The sequence below is a fragment of the Malaya genurostris genome, chromosome 2 (assembly GCF_030247185.1).
Source record: "Malaya genurostris strain Urasoe2022 chromosome 2, Malgen_1.1, whole genome shotgun sequence".
NCBI lineage: Eukaryota > Metazoa > Arthropoda > Insecta > Diptera > Culicidae > Malaya > Malaya genurostris.
Window position 1 is genome coordinate 7632352 of NC_080571.1, and position 21694 is coordinate 7654045.

Below are 21694 nucleotides of genomic sequence, written 5' to 3' on the forward strand. Positions count from 1 at the left end.
ATTATTGAAACAGACGAATCTGCAATAGAATAATCAACAAACAATAAACAGTTCTGTTGTATTTTTTAATCTCGTTAGCCCCGCCTTTAGACTATAAACGTACTATTACGTTAGTATTAAAAAAAGCTCTTCTATGCCGTAGTGAGCGTTTCTAGCGCCCGAAGCGAACTCAAGAATATTCGCCCCCACCATTTTTTTTACCGACACCGTGAAGACGAACTGATATTATTTTATTTTTCTGTAAGATATTGGGATATCCATATTTAATTTTATTAAATTCTTGTAGCAGTGTTACATCATAAATCTCGCATTGAAACTGTAAATTCCAGCAAACCCACAAAAGCCATTTTAAGATCATATTCCAGCCTATTTTCTGATTTATAAAGCAAAATGAAGAATCAGTATAAATCTGTGTTAAATGTATTTTGAAAAGGTTTCAATATTCAAGAAAGTGAATTCCATAGTAAGAGCTATATTTACGACTTTGAGCATTTCACTGAATTAAAAAAAAACGTTTACATTTTTCTCGTGAATGTGTAGATAATATTAAGAATCAAAACTAATCATTGCATCAATTCCATCATGTTTTCAAAATTAAGAATCTTAACTAAACTAATTGACCCAATGGGATGACGGGTATAGCGAGATGAGATAGTCGATGCCTTTCACGCAGCCCACCTGGGTTCGGTTTCCAACCCTTGTACATATGGTCATAAAGTTTTTATGGTCCGAAGAGACGAATGACCTTAAGGTTAAAACCTTTTGAATTGAAACAAAAAAATGAGTAGCACGTCTCCTAGTTATTGTAAATCAGTGCCTTGCCGTGGCTACTCGTCATTTTCCTGATGGAAAGGTAAGGATAAAAGCAGCATGGAAAGGAACTGTGAAGTGGGCGAGGTGAAAAGCCAGTATAAAACAAAAAGAAACTATTCGTTGTGCTTCGCCGAAAGGATGCTGCATGATCTACAGGTGCCAAAATGCACTTTAATGAAACCTCCAACTCCCAATGAGCAGTAGTAAATTCGGCACCCAAAAACAAACATTTAGGGTCAATACAGAAAGGATTTATTCACTCCAGGAAGAACGATGAATTCGTCGGACTATAGCTTCTTATCACATTGGGAGATAAACGATAGAATATACATGAATTTAAGTTCTCCATATACAGATTGAACCACCAAACAGAAGAACCAAAAACCCGGACACGCAGTTGCGCCGATACGGGACAGTTACATATCAGATGCTATGAAACGGTATTCGCATTCATGCAAAGCACACGAATACGATTCAATACACTCTGGTCAGAGAACTGCAATGGTGCTTGGAAAAGTGCAGTAGATATTTTGACATTTTCACGTTCAAATCTGGTAAAAATACTTTTGTCTGAGCGCAAGTTTGCGAGTTTCGACATCAGCCCATTCATTTCCAGTAATACCAGTGTGGCTGAGTACTCATTAGAAGTAAACAGTATTTTAAAATGCAGAGGTCTTCGATACTATATAGTTCGACATGTGATTACAAGATTCGACCGCGAATCATTCGAATTGAATACCTTCAAATCTGTATGACTGTAGGAACAAAAATAAATTCGCTTACAACAGATTCTCTGCTGAAGTGTCGATTGTGCCCCACACAGAATCGCGTAGATTTCAGCTTGGAACACAGTACGGTATTTACCAAGGGAATGAGACTGCTCAAGCCTCATTTCACGACAGTAGACACCAGCAGAAGCACAACAATTCAACAGAGAACCGTCATGAAAGATAATTGATATAGAGTTGTACAGTCATATAAATAAATTATTATGATAATGGTGTTGTCTCATCGGATTTATGTAACAGTACAATACTAATCTTAAACTTAATCTAATTGAAATGTTTTTTTCATAGAATAATTCGTCTGAATTTTCTTAACAAACTAACCGTACAACACTTTTTTATCGATTCCATCATGTTTTGGCGCCCTCATTTGCCTCACCCTCACTACGGCACTGTTGAGCTAGCATAAGAATTGGTTTCATTCGCACCGTTCGATCGTAACACACCAACGAGGGAATCGGTTTGAATATTTGCTTTGATTTGGTAGAATCGAAAAAAAAAATAATACCAAACGTCTTAGAATTGCATGAAACGGTGAGATTTAGTGTCATCTCGAAAAAATTTTTGGTTTTTTTTAATTCACTTTCTGGGACTTCGAAATATTTTTTTTCAGATAACACTAAATCTCCACGCTTCATGCAATTTTAAGATTTTTGGCATCAAAAAAATTTTCGATTTCGAAAATTTCATGTACTCCCCCCTATGGTGCTTTTTCAAGATCGAAAATTTTCAAACTTTAACCGCTGGGCAGCACCCTTACCCATATCCGATTAAGTTTAAATTTTGCATGAGAACTTTTTCCGAGGCGCTTAACTTTTGAGTACTAGCGTTTTACGAAATTAAAGGTGATCCCAAAATATTGGAAAAATCAAAGTGTTTTGTCGTTTACGTCACTTATACCATCATATCTCCGGAGCTAAAAGTCACAGCCATTTGATCTTCGAACTTGATCAATGGCTTAACAGTAGCTTTCAAACTAGCCTAAGTTTGTTAAAATCGGTTCAGCCATCTTTGAGAAAATTGCGCGGTAAAAATATCTTCAAAAAGTGCACAAACACACATACATACACACAGACATTTTCCTATCTCGTCGGGCTGAGTCGAATGGTATATAACACTATGGGTCTCCGAGGCTCCGTTCGAAAGTCGGTTTTTCCAGCAATTCTAATACCTTCTATAGAGAAAGGCAAAAGATGCACAAATTCCGGCAAACCATTCCAATCGACACTTGAAATGTGCCCGTAAATAATATCACGCTTTGAAGTTAATTTGAACCGGACACTAGCAAAATACGACTAGAATTTGAGTCCGTTATTTTTAATCACGACAACGCTCGGCCACATGTCACGGCTCTGATATAAAAGTATTGGAATAATAGGGGATAAAAAATGCTACCTAATCCGTCATATTGTCAGTTGTTTTGATCGATGTGTTACGTTGTTACCCCGGAATTTGTGGAATCTTTTTTTATGGATAGAAAAATGAGAAAAAGTCGATTCCCGATATAGTTTCATCAATGAAGCTTTAAATTGAAAAAAATTCTGGAAACTCACAATTATTTTTTTTTTGTTTCGGTTATAGAGGTTTTAACCATAAAGTCATTCGCTGCTTGGATCAGAAAAACTTGCTAAACCTATGTTCGGGGTTGAGAATCGAACGCGGGAGAGCTGCGTGAAAGGCGTCGACCCGAACAGATGTGATTATCAAAATTATATCAAATTTTGATATAAATAACGCAAAACGTAACAAAATTTGTTGTAAGTTCACGATGGATCGTTGTTAAAAAATCAAAATGTTACATCTCATCAGTTCGCTCGTACATCTCATCCAAGTCAGTCGATATAACAAAACCGCTTACGTTCGGGACAGAAGATACCAAGTGCAGTATTGTGTATTGAACAATAGAACGACCTCGACATGAGAGAACCAAACGAACAAAAGCTACCGCTGACACGAAAAAATACAATTGTTATTGACTTCAGGCAGTGCAAAATTCGACCTTCGATACGAGAACTTGAAGGTTTGCTTAAGGACCAAATGCATTAAATGACATTAATCGTGTGCATTTACTTCAATGTAATAAGACGAATAATGTTGTTTACATCCAGTTTTATAAAGAGTTGGATGCAATTCAATTCGCAAAAGACAATAACAATATGTACTATGTGGAGCACGAAAACATTAAGTACAACATTCCAGTATATATCGAAAATAGTGCTATAGAAGTGCTTGTGCATGATCTTCCCTCAACGCATCCTTATATTCGTAAAACTAGGTCCCAATACGGAGAGATTCTTTCTATCGAAAAAGAAAAGTGGAAGAACTTTTTCCCCGGTATTCTAAATGGCGTATATTTGTTACGCATGCGATTGAAGAGGCCTATACCTTCTTATGTGACTTTCGGTGAAGATACAAGAATTCCGTGCAAATCACTTTTTACCTATGACAATCAGATGGCCAGCCATCTGTAACAGCCACCAACAACAATGAAGCATCTCCTTCAACGAAACCATCAGTATCCCCTATAGAACAAAGTACACCAGCTGCAGTTAACAACTTACCCTCCAACCAACCAGCAACTGCAACCAATGTACAACAAGGCGCATCTACAGCAACTCTCAACGAGCCCAAGACTACGATCAACAAGGAAAACGAAAATAAAACGGAAACCACACACAACACCGACGATGAAGCAATGGATGATGAGATATGCCGCGGACGAAGTGACCCCCGATCCTCGTTGGATGGAAATGGAAACTCATCTCCCCTTAGAAAAAGAATGACAACTAGATCCAATAGCAAAAAAAAATTAAGTAACAAAAATGTAAGCCAATCGGCCACGTGAAGCTTTTACGCAAAAAGGTCAGAATAAAAAAATTATTATAAAAAAAAATGTTACATCGAACATTTGTATCGATTTTTATGTAAAATATTTTTTCGATTAAACCTGTGTATCGTCAATGAAATTAAATTGAATTTTTCCTTTTATTTCAGGAGGAAAAAAATTATTCAATTTTCAACGTAATTTCAATTATTTTTAAATTTGATATATAAATAAATTCCACTATTTACAAGCCGAATTCTGATACAATTTAAATTTCTATCGGATGAAAAATTGAATATCCTAATTATATTTCCGTTTTGGTATAAATATCAAAACGAGCTACAATTCTATTATAACTGTGGTTTTCTGATCAGACATCCGTCCCCCATAATTAATTTTAAATATAAAAAAAATAACATTTTCCTTCTGGCATGTAATAAGTATATTACTGAAAGTCTTGAAAGTGTTCTAGAGTATTTGAAAATGATCAGAAGTCCAAAGCTTCAAGTTCGTTTTCGAATTTTTCTCACAAAAAACACTAAGGCTGTGTTAGTAGCATATTAACGAGTAAATATTTGAGATATAATTCTGGAAAGATCGTGTATAAGACGAAGTGGAAAAATCTAATAAATTTCACATGATTGCAAAGTTTTTCATAGAAAATAATTTGTTCTCATGCTTTCAATAACATGGAACTGAATTTTGTTACGTTTCGTCTTCGACTCATCAGTGCATTAACAGGTCATGTTGAACTATCATGTCACTCAGTAGTTCAACAAAAACTGCTAAGCAAACATTCATTTAACTCTACTGGAAAAAACACTTGAAGTTGTACCGAAGCACTGCAAGCTTTAACCTTTTCACGACCATAAGGTGTGCAGGACGAAATATGTTAGTACAACACAATAGTTTAGCTATTGGGGTGTAAATTAAGAGAATATCACCAGAAAACCATAGCAGGGAGCATAAGTTTCCTATAATTTCATGGGAAATATTTTCCCTATAATTCTTAGAAATAAATAAAAGAAGAGTTGGGTTTATTATATCGTATTTTAATTTATTGCTTTAATTATCAGAATAGTAAAATAAATAGTTAGTTATGGCATTCTACGAAACGATTTCGTGTACTTGTGGACGTTGCACATAACACATTTATTATGCGTCCTATTTTCTATACGTCATTTTGCACAAACTTTTTAGTGCAATAAATGTGATGATAGTTCTTTTTACTTATTCGTTCAGAAACACAATTGTCGCCATGGAAATAAGTTTTCTTTAACATTCAGTAAAACAAAACATCGATTTAATAGTAATTGAAGAATCTATAACGATTCTTATAGAAGGGAAACATATTTCCCTTGAGCGTTAAGGGGTTAATGATGATGTACCGAACGCGAATGTGTTACGACATATTGGTCATTTACGTCTTGTAATCATCAAATGTTTCGCAAGTAGAGTTAACTTCGCGCCTACTCATCGGTTTATGTTAAACTGTTGAGCGGCATGGCAGTTCAACTTGTCTAAAAACGCTAGATTTATATTTTGATAATATAATAAACCTTGTTTGAGCTAGACTTTTTGACGGACTCGTTAATTGGAAAATAAATGCAAACAATATTCTACACTTATTATTTATTGATTCACACAACGTTTAAATTTCAATAATTATGTCCAGTGTTTATTTGAGTCTTTCACGAAAACAAAATAATTACAAATTCCAACGACAGGAGAACATTTCAATTAGGAGGACAGGCATGATGGGTTTAGTGCCTTTCACGAAACCTTTTATGCTCTTATGTTCTGTATTTGGATTTGGATGACCTACAACTTTAGCCATCAGATTACGGTATAAATGAGTTATTTATCGGTAGGGCTATAATCAAAAGTACGCATACGCACAATTCCAAAAATATGCTGTCTATAATCAAAAACTAAATTCTCAAGTTGATACATTTTTCATGTCGGTTTGATAGCACTCTTTCTAAAAAAAGCTTTGCTATTTACATAGTGTCTTCTGAATTATTAACGAAGTCCGTTTTTGAATTCCCAGCCTAATCCAGTTTTCCTTCGGACACCAGAAAACCAGTTGGAATGGGGTGGTATCTTTCCAACACGGGACGTGTCGTTCAATTGTACGAAAGTTTTACTCGTGTACAACTGGAATATACCCGCGATGATACACAGTACGGATTTAGAGAGTATTTTTGTGTTGGAAGAAGCTTCTAGATGCCACTAAACTGCTTTATTTTTGTTCTGGATTTTTATACTGACCTTTCTATTCTATCTTTTGTTAGCAAAGCCGTAGGAAGTTCGAGTGTAAATTGAAGGTCAAGCAATCATCGAACAAATGTTGAAAATATCACCAACAGAATGATAATCATATCGAGGGACGGAATGGAAATTAAACCGTGAGCTGTGACTGCGGACTGTCTATTGATCATTTCACTACGACTGAGCTGCTTTAGGCCGACGGTTTCTCTGTGTATCCATTTCTGAAAATCCTTAAGCTTTGCTAAGACTATTGGAACGGTAGGATCTAGACAGTTGTCAGGTGTCCAAGAAACTATTCCCATCAAAGTAGGCTTGGCCTCACTGCCGAGTACCACAGCTGGGCTTCCCATGTCTACGGAGCAGAAACTGCGCTCAAGCTGACCATAGTCGGCCATGTTGGTTTCGAGTATACAAATCGCTGACAGTGCTGAGGCATTCAGATGTCTTTGGCAGGCAAGTGGCGAAATGGTTGGTAAAAATACCTTCTGTAATCAGTTTTTACTATAAATTCAATCATCAAAATAATTTTCAAACGTACCATCAATCTTCTGTAAATAGACAAACGGCCATCCGAGATGCTTCCCCAACCTGGAATTCCTACATAACTACCAGTTGGTATACTTCGTTTTGTCACACCGATCGGTATCACATGAATTGTCCGTTTGAAAGGAGTTTCTGGGAAAGCTAGTGCTATATTGTCAACACTTTTCTTCCTATTGTTGCTTTGATTAACAATAAACCGCACTAATCTGCGAACCTGCTCTCCGTCATCTTCCTTATCCAAATAGTATTCTCCAGCAGTCAAAAAAACGTTGTACAATCCTCGACTGACAGGATCACACTGAGCTGCTGTTAGGACCCAGCGGATGGTCAGCAGAGTTCCTCCGCAATAATGGTGATATTTGTCCAGATGAAAGTATTGAAGTGACACCATATACGGGAACTCATCGACGGATGCCGTGACTCCACCGTATTCACCTTCTGCCTCAACCTCACCGTCCTGTAATTTCCTTCCACTGGAGATTATTCGCGTACGACGAATTAAAGAAGTTTGGTTCGAGGAGACGAAAATGACAAAAATGAATAGAAGCAGTGTTACCGCAATGGCTGTCATTTTGCACCACTTGTCAAGGGCAGCTGTGATGAAATTTTAAATGACTTCCATAAATTCGCGTTAAATCTACTTTCAAACTATAACCAAAGAAATTGTCAAGGTTGCAATGGTAAATTTTGCTCTGGATCAACCGTATATCAATTATATTATATAGTCGCAAAAAAATCGGGGCCACGCTCATTTGCCTGAAATTTTCGCACTCTGTGCCAACTTTCGCAAAGTTCTAGCCGCCTAACTGATTAAGCACACCCCAGGTTCATTGTTAATTTACTCTACTAGTTACCAACTGGTCATAGCGCAGCAGGAGAATCGATTTTCCCGCCCGACTGTGTATCCCACCCTCAGTCATAATCGAAAGAGTGGTTAAATAAACAAAAGTTTCAAGTTCTCATCTGGTTCAAACCAGAGTTTTGCTCTTATTCTCCCCACCACCACCGCTACAGAACCGGATGTTCAAACTTACCGTGCTTGCCTTCCTCGCCCTCGAGCGCCTGCAGCGTAATGGCGTGCAGCTCCTCCTCCAGGTCGACGTGACAATCCAACACGTCCCATGACAGGAACCCTGTGAAGATGAGACAAAACAGAAATAACACAGTGTCAATATTGGTTTTTTTACTTGCAATGCAGCTAGCAGACTACATCGTGCTGTCCATTGAAGTAGTCTTGGAAAAACTTGAAAACAATTGTTTGGGAGATTTAAAAAATTTGCATCAACGATATATCAATATTCTAACACAACAAAAGTGAAACGGATACTCAGCTGTTCCCAATCAGTATATCATGACAGAATTGCATTTTTCCTGTTTCTTGTGTTGATACTTGTTCGAAAATTTTGTTGTTTTAACTGCTAACGAAATCAGACTCATACCAAAATTCGTCGCGGTAATTGCTTTCTGTTATACATTTGTTACTGCTTGCTGATCGGGTTATGGTCAAACTTATTATTATTCAGTAAAGTATGATTGAACTCGATAATGTGAACGATCTTGTAATCCATCAAAAGTACCGATTTCTTCACTTTTCGCCTTCTGCTTATTATTGCTTAAAGCAGTTCAAATTTAACAACCATATCCACCTAGCAGTTTAATTTAAATTACTAAGCAGGCGTAAAGTTTACACTAAAGTGTAAACAAAGTTTAAAATTTGCGTGTGCTTAGTTATTGAAATTAAACTGCTAGGTGGTGATGGCAGTTAAATTTGAACTGTTTTGAGAACTGATGTGCCGAATGCGAAACGGGAAGAAATTGGAATGAAGTAGGAGAGAGTGTTTGGTTACCGGCACCCTTTTATTTGAAGCTCATAACTTCTGACTTAGTGCACATTATGCAGACATGTATACATAAATGAAAAGCTAAAGTCCCTAGCTAACCACTTATTAGGAAACTAAGTTGGTTCATTTGATTGAAACAAAATTATTATCAATTTAGTGAAGCGATAAATGTTGGCCATTTCAAAAAGGTGTTTGGTTACCGGCACCCCAAGAAATTTCACTAAAAATCGAAAAATATAAGTAAAGACTGCAGTTATTCAAAGAACAAACAGATTTTGTTCTTTTTGGAAGAGTTTTGAACAAAAGTCTTCATTGTGCGATGGTGACTTCGCCTTGGCTCTCTTGGCCTTTGATGTTGATTTGGCCGGTCTTCCACGATTTTTCTTAGCCGGAGCATCTGCTGTATGAGCAGCTAGATATTTGGCCAAAACTTTGGCTTGCTTTATTTCGACAGCAGCCTGCATATCACTAACAATTTTTCACGATTTGTCGAAAAAAATGGGGTGCCGGTAACGGAAATCGGTAAACATTTTGAAAATGAAAAAAAAATCTTTGGTTGCGAAAATTTTGATAGCATCCGGTATTAAATCACGAAATAGATCGATTTTACCTCATAAATATTCAATCCACTCACCTTTCCGATTGATGCTCTTCAATTTATGATACTATATAAAAGTCAGAAAAAACTTTTGTGTTGATTTTCACGCAATTAAAATTTGTTTTGAACGCAGCAAAAAGTTTGCTTGCTTCGGCATTTGGCACAAAAAGAATGTGCTGCTACTACATACACATGACATTTGTCGGATTGACGCTTTCTGCTTTCTGTCAAAAGTTACGGTGGGGTGCCGGCAACTGAACACTGCCGGCAACCGAACACCTTCCCCTATATACTTATTGTACGGATCAAAAAACCCCTGAATGTTTATCAAAAGTACACAGAAAAAAATAATGAATTTTACAAGTGACAAAATTCTACAAACGATACAATTCACAACTACTCAATTTTTAAAATGACGCAATATTTTATTCGCACAGAATTTACATGCTCCGAGTGTAATTTGCACTCGGCTACCAAGTGCCGCTGTATGGATTTATATTTATCAATTATTCAATGAACAGATATGAGCTCTGCGGTCCAGTCGAGTATGCGATGTGCTTGTGATCTGATGTTTCTCGGTTCAAGTCCCGCTGCTGCTATTGATCTTTTGTTTTTTATTTCATTCGAATTCAAGACATGTAATTTTCAAATCACACAATTTTCCATATTCTTGAATATAAATTTGTATGAAAAAAGTAAGATGTAAAATCACAAGATTTTTCGATAATTTCAATAACAATGCATCGATAGAAATAGAATGAGCAAAAAAATGATGTACATGGACACATCTGTTTGTCTGCACTGCTGCAACCCAGTGAGACTTGGAATAAGTTCAACATGTGTGTGTAATCATACTCACACATACACGCTTATCAAATTAAAAAAAGTTCTAATTTATAACTCTACTTGTTGTATACTGATTCATGTTTACCTTAGAAACTAGCGACTGGTACCATTAAAGAAGGTGACAAGCAATTTTAAATACACTCTCCTACTCAATGCTTCAGCGAGAAAATAGATATAAAGCGAGAAGACTAGTGTTTGATGGACAGAGAAGATGTTTGGATGTAAAGTATCTCTCGGGTGACGACCAGGATGTAGACCATGATCGATGTACGTTCTACCATGTCTGACCGGCATTTTAGAGCGTCTATAACAAGATTCAGAGTGGCGAAATGGTAGCGCGTATGCACGGAATGCATAAGAACGCAGGTTCGAGTCCTGTCTCTGATCGTATCTTTTTCGAATAAATCATCTTTTCTGTTAGTTTTTCATTCATTCGGCTTCTTCAATATATGTTTCTGCTCAGTCATTGTAAAAACTGAATTTAGTTATGGCGGATTTACGTCAAACCAACTAAAATTAATAAATCCTTAGAAACTAGTCTATCATGGCTCTGAAGTAAACGAATGTATGAAAGAGGACATAAAATTTCTAGCAAACCGAATTTTCAAAAATGTTAATTTAAAATAACTTCAGATCATGTAAAAGTTATTCATTTATTTACCTACCCCATGGATCAGTCACATCAAAAGCAGTTGAATCTAGTTGGGACCTTCTTTCTCATCTATAACCAGCAAGGATTGCGGGCAGTTCGTTCATAAATCAATTCTTCGTCAATATTGTTTTTGCTGTTGACGGAGGGTCATTTTGTGGTATTTTCGTTTCTTCAGTTTTGTTTGATATTTTGATATCACTGTTCATTTTACCTCGATTGCTCTTACAACGGTTTAATTTTTTTTTGTTTTTGATTATAGAGGTTTTAAACTTAAGGACCTCTTCGGGCCACAAAAACTATCTGATCCTATGTGCGGGGTTAGTAATCGAACCCATGTAGGCTGCGTGAAAGGCATCGACTTACTCAACACGCTACACCCGTCCCCTGCGGTTTCATTTAATGCATTCATAGATAAAGATAGTTTTTTCATTAATCCCATTGTTATATAATAGCCTTGATGTTACAGAACTCTATAACTGTCAACAACAGGTCATATTTTTCAAGTTTGTTAATGTTGTTTCAAATCAAAAGATGGTTTTTTGTTCAATTAATTTCTCGTCAAAACATTTATTTTTCATTAACGACCAACGTTTCGAAAGTAAAGCTTCCATCTGCAGGGCAAAACGACTACAAATATTTTTCGTTAAGTATGGTGTAAATATTAAAATAGTTGCTTGAGAAACGGGAGAATTTTTTTCCATACTTCCTTTTCAATTGATAGAATCTTTCCTAATATTGCGGCATGGTTTTTCGAATCAGTTCACCGTTAGCGGTTGAAAGTGAGCTACTACAGTACTACTTTCCATATAAACTTATACATTGTATTTTATGTTTTTAGGCATAACAAAGTAGACATTGTTATTGTTTTCAAAGAATTCAATTGCTTTGTCCTTCTTGAAGATTTTTTTTATTTAAAAGATATTTTTATTCAGACCTGTTTGCGTAAAAGCTTTACGTGGCCGATTGAGCCGATTTAAAAAAAAAGATTTTTTTTAATTGGATTTCCCTTCTGCAAGGATTGAGGGGCACTTTGTTCGTGGTTCGTCTCGTCATTCATTGCCGCATCGGTGCTATTGTTGTTGGTTTCCGTCTTCTTTTCGTTTTCCTCATTGTTCGCAGTCTTGTTGCTGTAGATGCGCCTTGTTGTACATTGGTTGCAGTTGCTGGTTGGTTGGAGGGTAAGTTGTTAACTGCAGCTGGTGTACTTTGTTCTATAGGGCATACTGATGGTTTCGTTGAAGGGGATGCTTCATTGTTGTTGGTGGCTGTCACAGGTGTACTGGGGTTGCTTGGGGTTGGTATGAAGGAAGCACCGTTGTCCTTTGGTGTAGTTGTCTTCTTGTCCAGTTTATCACATGACTTGCCGTAGTGAACAGCTTTTTGGCAATATTGACATGTGGTCGTCTGATTGTCATAGGTAACAAGTGATTTGCATGGGATTCTTGTATTCTGACCGAAAGTCACATAAGAAGGTATAGGCCTCTTCAAGCGCATGCGTAACAAACGTACGCCATTTAGAATACCGGGGAAAAAGTTCTTCCACTTTTCTTTTTCGATAGAAAGAATCTCTCCGTATTGGGACATAGTTTTGCGAAAATAAGGATCGATGAGGCTTGAGGGAAGATCATGCACACGCACTTCTATAGCACTATCTTCCATATATTCCATAATTTGGATGAGATGTGAAAGCGAGCTGTCGAATTGTATGTATACAACATTAAAAATGTTGTTCAGTTGAAAGAAACGCACATGCTTGAAATCAAGCTGCAATTACTTCTTAAGCAAAGTTTCAAGTTCTTGTATCGAAGGTCGAGTTTTTGCACTGCTCGTAGACAGAATTTATTGTTTTAACATTTCGTCTTTGACTCATTAGCATTGCGTAGCAGTTTATGTTGATCTTTTTCAAATGCCTTCACTGGGCGGATCGCGATTGTGTGAAAATGATAGTTTCGAATGAAGCTACTTTTTGGGTGTGTGTGTGTTCAAGTGAAGCGTGCCTGGTTGAGAAACAGTATCGATTTCAGTGCAACAACAATCATCCGGAAATATGTATGTTAGGGGGATCCCGTACCCCCCTTAGGCGAAACTAAGGAGTGTATCGAAAATAAGCTATCCACAAATTTTTCTTTCAAATTATCATAAAAACGACATTTTATTCAAATTAAAAATCGATCCTTTATTGTACGAGGTTAAACTTGAGTATAATGGAAACCGAATGCAATTTAAGTTATTCCTTCACGAATTTTCGAACTTTTGATCGAACGCTCTTCATCAAGTTCCGGACAAGTTATGCATCGCATTTTTTGCATGCTTGAGCCCAAGTTTTTTTTTTTGAACTCCTGCATGTTCCCAGCTGCCTTACCAGTCTTCTTGAAGACCCTCTTCGCGATTGGCCAGTAACGTTCGATGGGTCGAAGCTGAGGGAAATTTGGTTGATTGATATTTTTCTCAACGAAATTTATATCCTTTTCCGCAAACCAGTCGAGAGTGATTTTGGCATAGTGAGCGGACGCTAAATCCAGCCAAAACAGCTTATTTTCGATACACTCCTTATTCAATATGAAGTCGGCCGAGAAGTTTGTACTTGATAATATAAAAAGCATTCTTCAAGACCTAAATCGAAGCCAACTCTATCTCACCTGCAGGGATGAAAATGGCTTAACCACCTTAGATTGTCTATTTCAATCTTTCGACTCAAATGTCGAATGTTATCATTCAGGAAAGCGTGTTCACATTTGTAGGCCTCTATCTGTCTCTGTCTCTGAAAATTTAGAAGATCTGGTGGAAGATAGGTGCTAGGTCACTCTCAATGATGGAAGCGACTTCAGAGCAATTCTACGAATCACCAACAAAAACAAGTGACCTCTATTTGATGAAACTTTGCACACGTCTTCAGTGTGGCAAACCACTGTTTCGACTCAAGACTGATTTTTAAAAAGGGCGAATTGCATGCCCGTTCTAACTGGAAAACTGTTATTTGAACGAAAATATGCATCCACTCTAAAAAAAATGCACTGGAAAAAAATTGTTGAACGACTTTGCATCCAACACTGCAAATTGCATCTCCCAAAGGTATTGAACATCAAATTGAAATCTGAACGCGATGTATTATGGGCTTCATCATAAACTTCGAACTAATGGTGAACGTTGAATATTTCGTCAACGAATAGGATCAAAGATTCTAAATAAGAGGAATCAAATCAGCTTGAAAAAGTATTTCGAATCGAGTCAGAGTCAGTGGGGGTTAGCACATTGAACTTCCGTTTGATGGATGAATAACACTGGTAGGTAGTGTGACTACCCTTCGATCGAAACCGATTCCCAATTCATATTCACATTTTTCATGCACAGTTTGTTCCTTGTGAAACCAGATATCACTCTCTCATTTATTTTACTGCATCGGTGCTCGAAGAAAGAGGTGCTCGAACCGGCAACTTTGTATTCATTAGTGACGCACAGGATGTCTCGTTGGTTATGCACAAAGTTTGTCACATAGCAAAGTAATTTCGATAGGTGTACCTATTTTCATCCTGATAGATGAGACATCATGTGGTTCAATGAAATGTGGGGGTTTCAGAAATTAACCTCTTCTTGAGAAATTCGTATCCGAAAGCAAATGATGTTTCACTAGGATGCAGTGATCTTCCTGCAGTAGAAGATATAGCGCGAAACTAACAGTTTTTAGCCCGAAAGATTAACACCGAAGCTAGGACGATTGTAGGCATCGCTACCCTAGTTGAAGTCTCTTCTACTTGGAAGAACCCAATCTAACATCGTGCCAGCGTGTGGCGGTTTGCTCAAAAGAAATCGTTGGAATTCATTGAAGCATGAAATAGGATAAAATTTTCTGTTGTTCAATGCTGCTTAATTGCGTCATTGTCGTAGTCTTACAATACATTGAGCCGATTAGCTGTTTTTTTCAGCTCGTTGAATAATTGAATTATAGAGGTTAATGCAGAACGATTGACATAATAGGGTTAATGAAGGGTTCAGTATGCGAAAATATACCATAAACAGTTTTCGTTTAATGTTGTTGGTTTCGTGGAAAATGTGAAAAAAAACATTTTAGACATGCACCGTAATCACAAAAGGCTTCTTTCTATTTCTTTATCTCTCTAAATATCCTTGAAGGTCGTTGTTTTCCCCCTTTTTGCGTATGAGTATTACGCATTTAGGTACGGCTGATGGAAATTCGAGATTGTACGTAGGCGTATATGCCACTTGGCACGGTTATTCACTCTTCACTCTGTTGTTAATTAAATTATATGCAAACCAAGACACGAACGACCTCCTCCCCCCTACCTCCCCTTCCGTCCTGAGTTAAGTATTACAAGTGTCTACTGAACGACGTCTTTTTTTCTTCTTCTCCAGAGTTTGCGTAAGGATTAAAGTCTTACAGGCGTAAAGAAACGATACGCTTTGATCCTTTGATGTCCCACAAGCTCATCCAACTGTGCCAAGGATTTAGCAAGCAGACGTTTGGTGCTGGTGCTTGGATGTGAATATTTAATATTAATAATAGCTTGGTGGTTAGAGTGCCCTAGAGTCGAGCAAAAAACTGGAGGCAAAAATAATGATTAATGAGTTTCAAAATCTGAACCACACCAAGGTTGTGCTAAATGGAACCTCTCGCCTGCTGGAGCAGTGAAACCCCGGGTGTCGCTGACTTACTGAAGTGGTCTAGGCTGTAATGGCCCTAATGATTAGGTGCAATTTCATTCAATTTGGTTTCCAGATTTGCATGTGGAAAACGATATTTTGATGTATCCATAAAAAATAAATAACACGACAAATGGTGATATGTTATATGCTACAAATCAAGATATAACTTAATTGGATTATTCTGCAAAATTTAATATCTTATTCTAAAATGTTTAAGTGGCCATTGGCTTAGTTAATCCATAATGAACGTGCCATTTATGTAAACGAGATGTGTTTGTTTTCAATTTTCACACAACCGTATTCGAGGCATCATCAGGCACATAGGACTGGGCTCATTGGGAGGTTCATGGGGATAAAGAGTGTGCCAACAAAAGCTGCACATTGATTCGAATCTCATCGCAGTTCGTTTGTTGAACAGGGCGAACCTCCAGTGAATTGTGATTGCAATTCACTGTCATCTCGGAGCTCGTCAGCCATATCATGCACACTGCAAAGTCCCCTGTTCAAGCGCTCAGACGACGACGATGGGTTTTCAATGTTGTGCTTCTGATGTTTAATTGAAAATGTACTCCACATCAACAGGCACTTGAGATTTTCCGTGCTCCATAGATTACCTGTTGCCAAACGGTATTTTGTTTTCTAGTTAGTCGAGGTTCAAATGTAGTGCTTTCATTTCCTTACAGCAGTTTTCCTCTTCCCGGCTTTCATGATGAAACTGTGATTCATTTCTCAGTTTAAGCAGTGCACTGCTGGCCCACAGATTGTATCTTTGTAACAGACATTGTGAATCTGCTCACTGCTACTACGTCGTTGCTGTCGCTTTTTTTTTTGCTAACACAACCGAGCAAAAAAGCATAGAATGAGTCACGTTTAATTGCACCCTTTTGCGGAAGTGGTATGAAATTTCATATCAGCAGAAAATAAAAGTATTTTCAACCGGACGTGTCGTGTAAGCGAGGGCTCGCGGCAGGATCAAACGTTCGTTGTCTGCTCCCCGTTTCCAGGATTCGCACCCTTTTCGGTGCAGAGCCCACGGTATCCAATTACAGCTGGACAGCTGGGGGTCGTGTTAAAAATTACACTTTCGAATAAGAGCTTGAACCAATGTGGTAAAATCTGTCGGCCGTGTGTGGAGGGGTGAACAGTTCATTATGCTCTTGTTAATCCCTAAGGCAAGCATTAAAACTGTATGAAGTAACAAATATTGTATTCTTGACATGGAAGAAGTATTAACTGCATATAAACTAATGTAAAAGGAGTGAAATTGTCTTGCAATTAATATTACAATACATTAGAAAACCAAGTCTCTTATTGTGCATACGGCTTACTTTAATATGGGTACAAGAACTACAAGAATATTGTTAACGCAACAAGATAATCTTTTCTCCATAGCATCGGAAATACATTCAACAGTTTATGTTAAAATTTTCAGTACTATGAGATGATCATGAATAACACATAGTTAAAATTCATGAGCATGAACTTAGCGAGGCACTTCTTGCCGATGATAACGTGAATAGGAGAATAATTTGTTGCTTATTAGTTACGGTAATTTTGAATTCGTTTCTCAATTATTTTGAGTACTTCGCTAAGTTTATATGAAGTTAACGAAGCCCCCTTTCCAAATATGCTTCAAAACAAATCGAAACCCAGTGAAAATTTTGTTGCTAATTAGTTACGGTAATTTTGAATTTGTTGCTCAATTTATTTTTTATTTTTTTTAATTACTTTGCTAAGTTCATATGAAGTAAGCGAAGTACATTGCTAAGTTCATATGAAGCTAGTTCCAAATATGCTTCAAAACAATTCAAAGCTCATTGAATAATTTGTTGCTAATTAGTTACGGTCATTTTGAATTTGTTGCTCAATTTTTTCAATTTTTTTGAGTACTTCGCTGAGTTTATATGAAGTTAGCGAAGCCCCCTTCTAAATATGCTTCAAAACAAATCAAAACCCAGTAAATAATTTGTTGCTAATTAGTTACGGTAATTTTGAATTTGTTGCCTAATGTTTTTCAATTTTTTCAATTTTGTTGAGTATTTCGGTTAGTTCTTTTTTTTTCAATTTTTTTGAGTACTTCTCTAAGTTCATATGAAGTTAGCGAAGCCTCCCTTCGAAATATGCCTCAAAACAAATCGAAACCCCTTGAATAGTTTGGTACTAATTTGTTGCTAATTAGTTACGGTAATTTCGAATTTGTTGCTCAATTTATTTTTTATTTTTTGAGTACTTTGCTAAGTTCATATGAAGTTAGTTCCAAATATGCTTCAAAACAAATCAATGCCCAGTGAATAATTTGTTGCTAATTAGTCAAGGTAATTTTAAATTTGTTGCTCAATTTTCTTTTATTTTTGAGTACTTTGCTAAATTCATATGAAGTTAGCGTACTAAAAAAAATTGAGCAACAAATTCAAAATTACCGTAACTAATTAGCATTAATTTAGCAACAAATTATTCACCTATTTGCCTTATCATCGGCGAAAGGTTCCTCGCTAAGTTCATGCTCATTTAAAATTTGCTAAATTGTTGTATTTGAGCGATGATCAAAGATGTAACTCCATGGCGCGTGTTTGTCTTTTTCATTCGTTGTTTTAAGCGCATAAAACTCAGTGATTTGTTGATAGATTTCTGTAATTTAACTACCAATCTATTTGGAAACAATCAACTTAATAAAAAAAATGTAACTTAACATTCAATTTTCTACTCCAAATATGTTCATAAAATCAAATGTAAATCACAGTGATTTTTCATGTGTTCATTTTTTTAATTAATTAAAAAATAACAAATAATAAACACAATTTTCAAAAACCCCTACGTACCTCTGTGGAGATAACTATCGAGAATATTCTGTAAAATTTGAATCGATTGGTTAAGATTTACTTGACTTATGCTTCTGGCCGTCAAAAATGCAGCACTTTCGTGGAAATGCCGCCAAGCTGCCATTTTGTTTTTCAAATTTTAAAACTGATCATTTTTTTGTACTTAAATATACATATTAAAAAGTGGTTTATACAAAATTCGGATCACTCCGTTTTTTTAATCCCAAAATAATTTCTCAAAAAAGTCCTTCTCTTTTTTTCTACAGTGTAATCCCTTAATTTGAATGAGTAAATATGTGTGTTCTATTTTTATCGAATTACACCTTTCACAACAGAAACGACAGAAACAAAGAACAATATTGAGTGTGAACAATGAGACAATCATCTCGAAATAAGGAAACCTAACGAACAAAAGTAAACGTTGAGATTTCGAAAAATACTGTTATTGTTAACATGGTTTTGTTTTCGACCTTCGTTACTAGAAAATGAAACATTGCGTTAGGAGCATATGCACCTCGATCTTAAACAAGTGCATTTACTGCAACTAAAAATATCGAATATCGTAATTTACATTCAGTTCTATAAGGGCATAAGCAATTTAATATACCATCGACAAGACCAATGTGCACTATGTGGAGTATGAAATCAGCATACCATTGTATGTGGAAGTGCGTGTGCATGATCTACACTCAGCCATAAACTATGAATATATTCGAAAAACCATATCTCAATATGAAGAAATGTTTTTCATCGAAAAGGAAGTGTGGATTTTTTCCCTAGGTATAATCATACACATACGTTTGTTACAAATTCGAATAAAATGCCGATACCTTGGAATGTAACTTTCAGACAGGACACAAAGATTCTACGTAAATCTCTTTTTACCTATGACCATCGACTATGGCTATATTGTAAAAAGTCCATTAATTGCGGCAAGCTTTGCGAAAAAACTGATCAAGAAATTAATCTGCACACAAAGACAACGATACTTCTTCTACGTCGGCCCATAGAGACCCCAGTACTACTGAGGCAGTGAACAACGGTGACGAGTAACTGACGAATACGCGATTAGTGAACAAATTCACTCCGAATCATCGCTGGATAATAACGAGATAACGTTTCACCCGAGCAAACGGGTAACAACGAAACAGAGTGCACAAATTTTCATTGGTTCTCTTCATATATAATGCAATATGATTAACCGAACGAGCTGATCAGTCACTAGAACCGCTTTCAGTATCAAAAAATGCTGAACAACCGACGTTACCATTAAAATCCGCTTATATGAATTACTCGAAACATTCTGAACGGACTCGGATGAATCTACCTGAATGAAAATCAAAAATTTGCTACACTTCTCTACAGGTAATGAAAAACCTGTTTTAATCCACCTAGTGGTGTAATGATGCCTTTCTCATTCTCATTTTCTCCGGTATAGTACAGCAGAAATTCTTCGAAATACTACAATTTAAAAAAGTTTAGAAAATAGTTTTGAAGATTTCTGTTGCATATAACCTACAATTTTTTTACTATTCTCTAAAAGTTTTGAATTTTGGAAAAGAAATGTACCGGTAGTCGAACTTGAATCAAATTCAGCAGATCTTTTATGGGATTATCAAATTATCAGACTCTCATGGTCCAAAACTAGAAAAATTAGCTGGCAAATATAAAGAGGTAGCTTATGAAAAAAAAATTTTGAAACTGATATGTTTACACTAAGCACTCTACCTTCGGAAGCAGGGGCTTAAGCCGAATGAAAATTGGAAATTCTTATGGTATCTTAGGACCTTTCATTTGAATCTAAGTTTGTCAAAATCGGTTTAGTAATTTTCGAGAAAAGTGAATGATATTATTTTCACATATTTGATGCATTATTTCATATTTTTGGTGCATATTACCCTGTAATTCCGGAACCAGAAATCGGATTAAAATGAAAGTCCGTAACTTTGTATGGGTAAGCAAGGATCTTCATTTGAATATAAATTTGTGAAAATCGGTTTAGCCATCTCCGAGAAAAGTGAGTGACATTTTTCCACATTTCTAGTGCATTATTTCAAAATTTTTGGTAATTCCGGAACCGGAAGTTGGATCCAAATGAAATTGTGGAACTTTGTATGAGATCATAAGACCATTAATATAAATCTAAGTTTGTGAAAATCGGTTTAGCCATCTCCAAAAAAGTGAGTGACATTATTTTCACAATTTGGGTGCATATCACCCTGTAATTCCGGAACCGGAAGTCGAATCCAAATGAAATTCAGAAACTGTGTATGGGGTCATGAGACCTTTCATTTGAATCTAAGTTTGTGAAAATCTGTTAAGCCATCTCCGACAATATTTGTCATACACACACAAACACACACACAGACATTTTCTCAGTTCGTCGAGCTGAGTCGAATGGTATATGAATGGTATTTTTATTTGAGAAAGGCAAAAAAAACGGTTTACAGTCTGTACTGACTATCGATAATTTTAAACAGCTTAGGTGTCTTCGAACAAGTTTCACAACATTATGTAACATTTTTTTAAGTTATATACCCTAATTTTTCTTAAGGTGGTAGTACCAACTTCAAATTTTTTTTAAAAATAAAAAAACCTCGGGTACACTGAATCACATAACGCTAAGTATGCGTTCACAAAGTTTCTCAAATATGAAAAAATAACGAATTTTGAAACTTATTTTTCGCATAAACTTTGTTTTATGTCCTGATACTGACGTCGTATCAAGTTGGTGTATTTAGGAAAGTTACTTATTTTAATAGTATTTAAAACTTGTAATGTACCTAGGTAATAAAGATTCATCCTACGAAGTTCTGCAAACATGCTCAAGATAAGTGTATCTTTAAGACTAAACACAAAAATATTATTTTGATGAAAAAAATACTAAAATTTTATTCTAAATTGACTCCCACGAAGAAAAATTAAGGTGTTTATTCCAAAAGAAGCATTATATAATCTTGTGGAATTTGTTCAAAGACACCCAAGCTCTTAAAAATCAGTGAAAGTCAGTACAGACTTTTGATTGTCTTTTTCCAGTTTT

The 21694-nt window shown here is 36.2% G+C and overlaps 3 protein-coding genes across 3 annotated transcripts in view; 1 reads left to right on the top strand and 2 right to left on the bottom strand.

Annotated features, from left to right (window-relative positions):
• The window catches only part of LOC131427620 (nuclear cap-binding protein subunit 1), a 318774-nt gene that overhangs the window by 132784 nt on the left and 164296 nt on the right, over positions 1–21694 (top strand). The window lies entirely within an intron of this gene.
• The window catches only part of LOC131427618 (microtubule-associated protein futsch), a 172985-nt gene that overhangs the window by 64964 nt on the left and 86327 nt on the right, over positions 1–21694 (bottom strand). The window contains exon 2 of the mRNA XM_058590987.1: positions 8271–8369. Coding sequence (XP_058446970.1) covers positions 8271–8369 — 99 coding nt within the window. The remainder of the gene's footprint in view (positions 1–8270; positions 8370–21694) is intronic.
• LOC131427621 (thrombin-like enzyme acutobin) lies at positions 4732–8252 on the bottom strand. The gene is made up of 2 exons (XM_058590991.1): positions 7232–8252; positions 4732–7178 (listed from the first exon to the last, which is right to left on the bottom strand). The coding sequence occupies exons 1-2, from the start codon at positions 7805–7807 to the stop codon at positions 6759–6761; spliced, it is 996 nt and encodes a 331-aa protein (XP_058446974.1). The 5' UTR covers positions 7808–8252; the 3' UTR covers positions 4732–6758.

Coding starts and splice junctions, on each gene's coding strand:
- LOC131427621 (XM_058590991.1), bottom strand. CDS start 7,807: ATGACAGCCATTGCGGTAACACTGCTTCTATTCATTTTTGTCATTTTC. Junction 7,179..7,231: donor CTATTTACAGAAGATTGATG/GTACGTTTGAAA, acceptor AACTGATTACAG/AAGGTATTTTTACCAACCAT.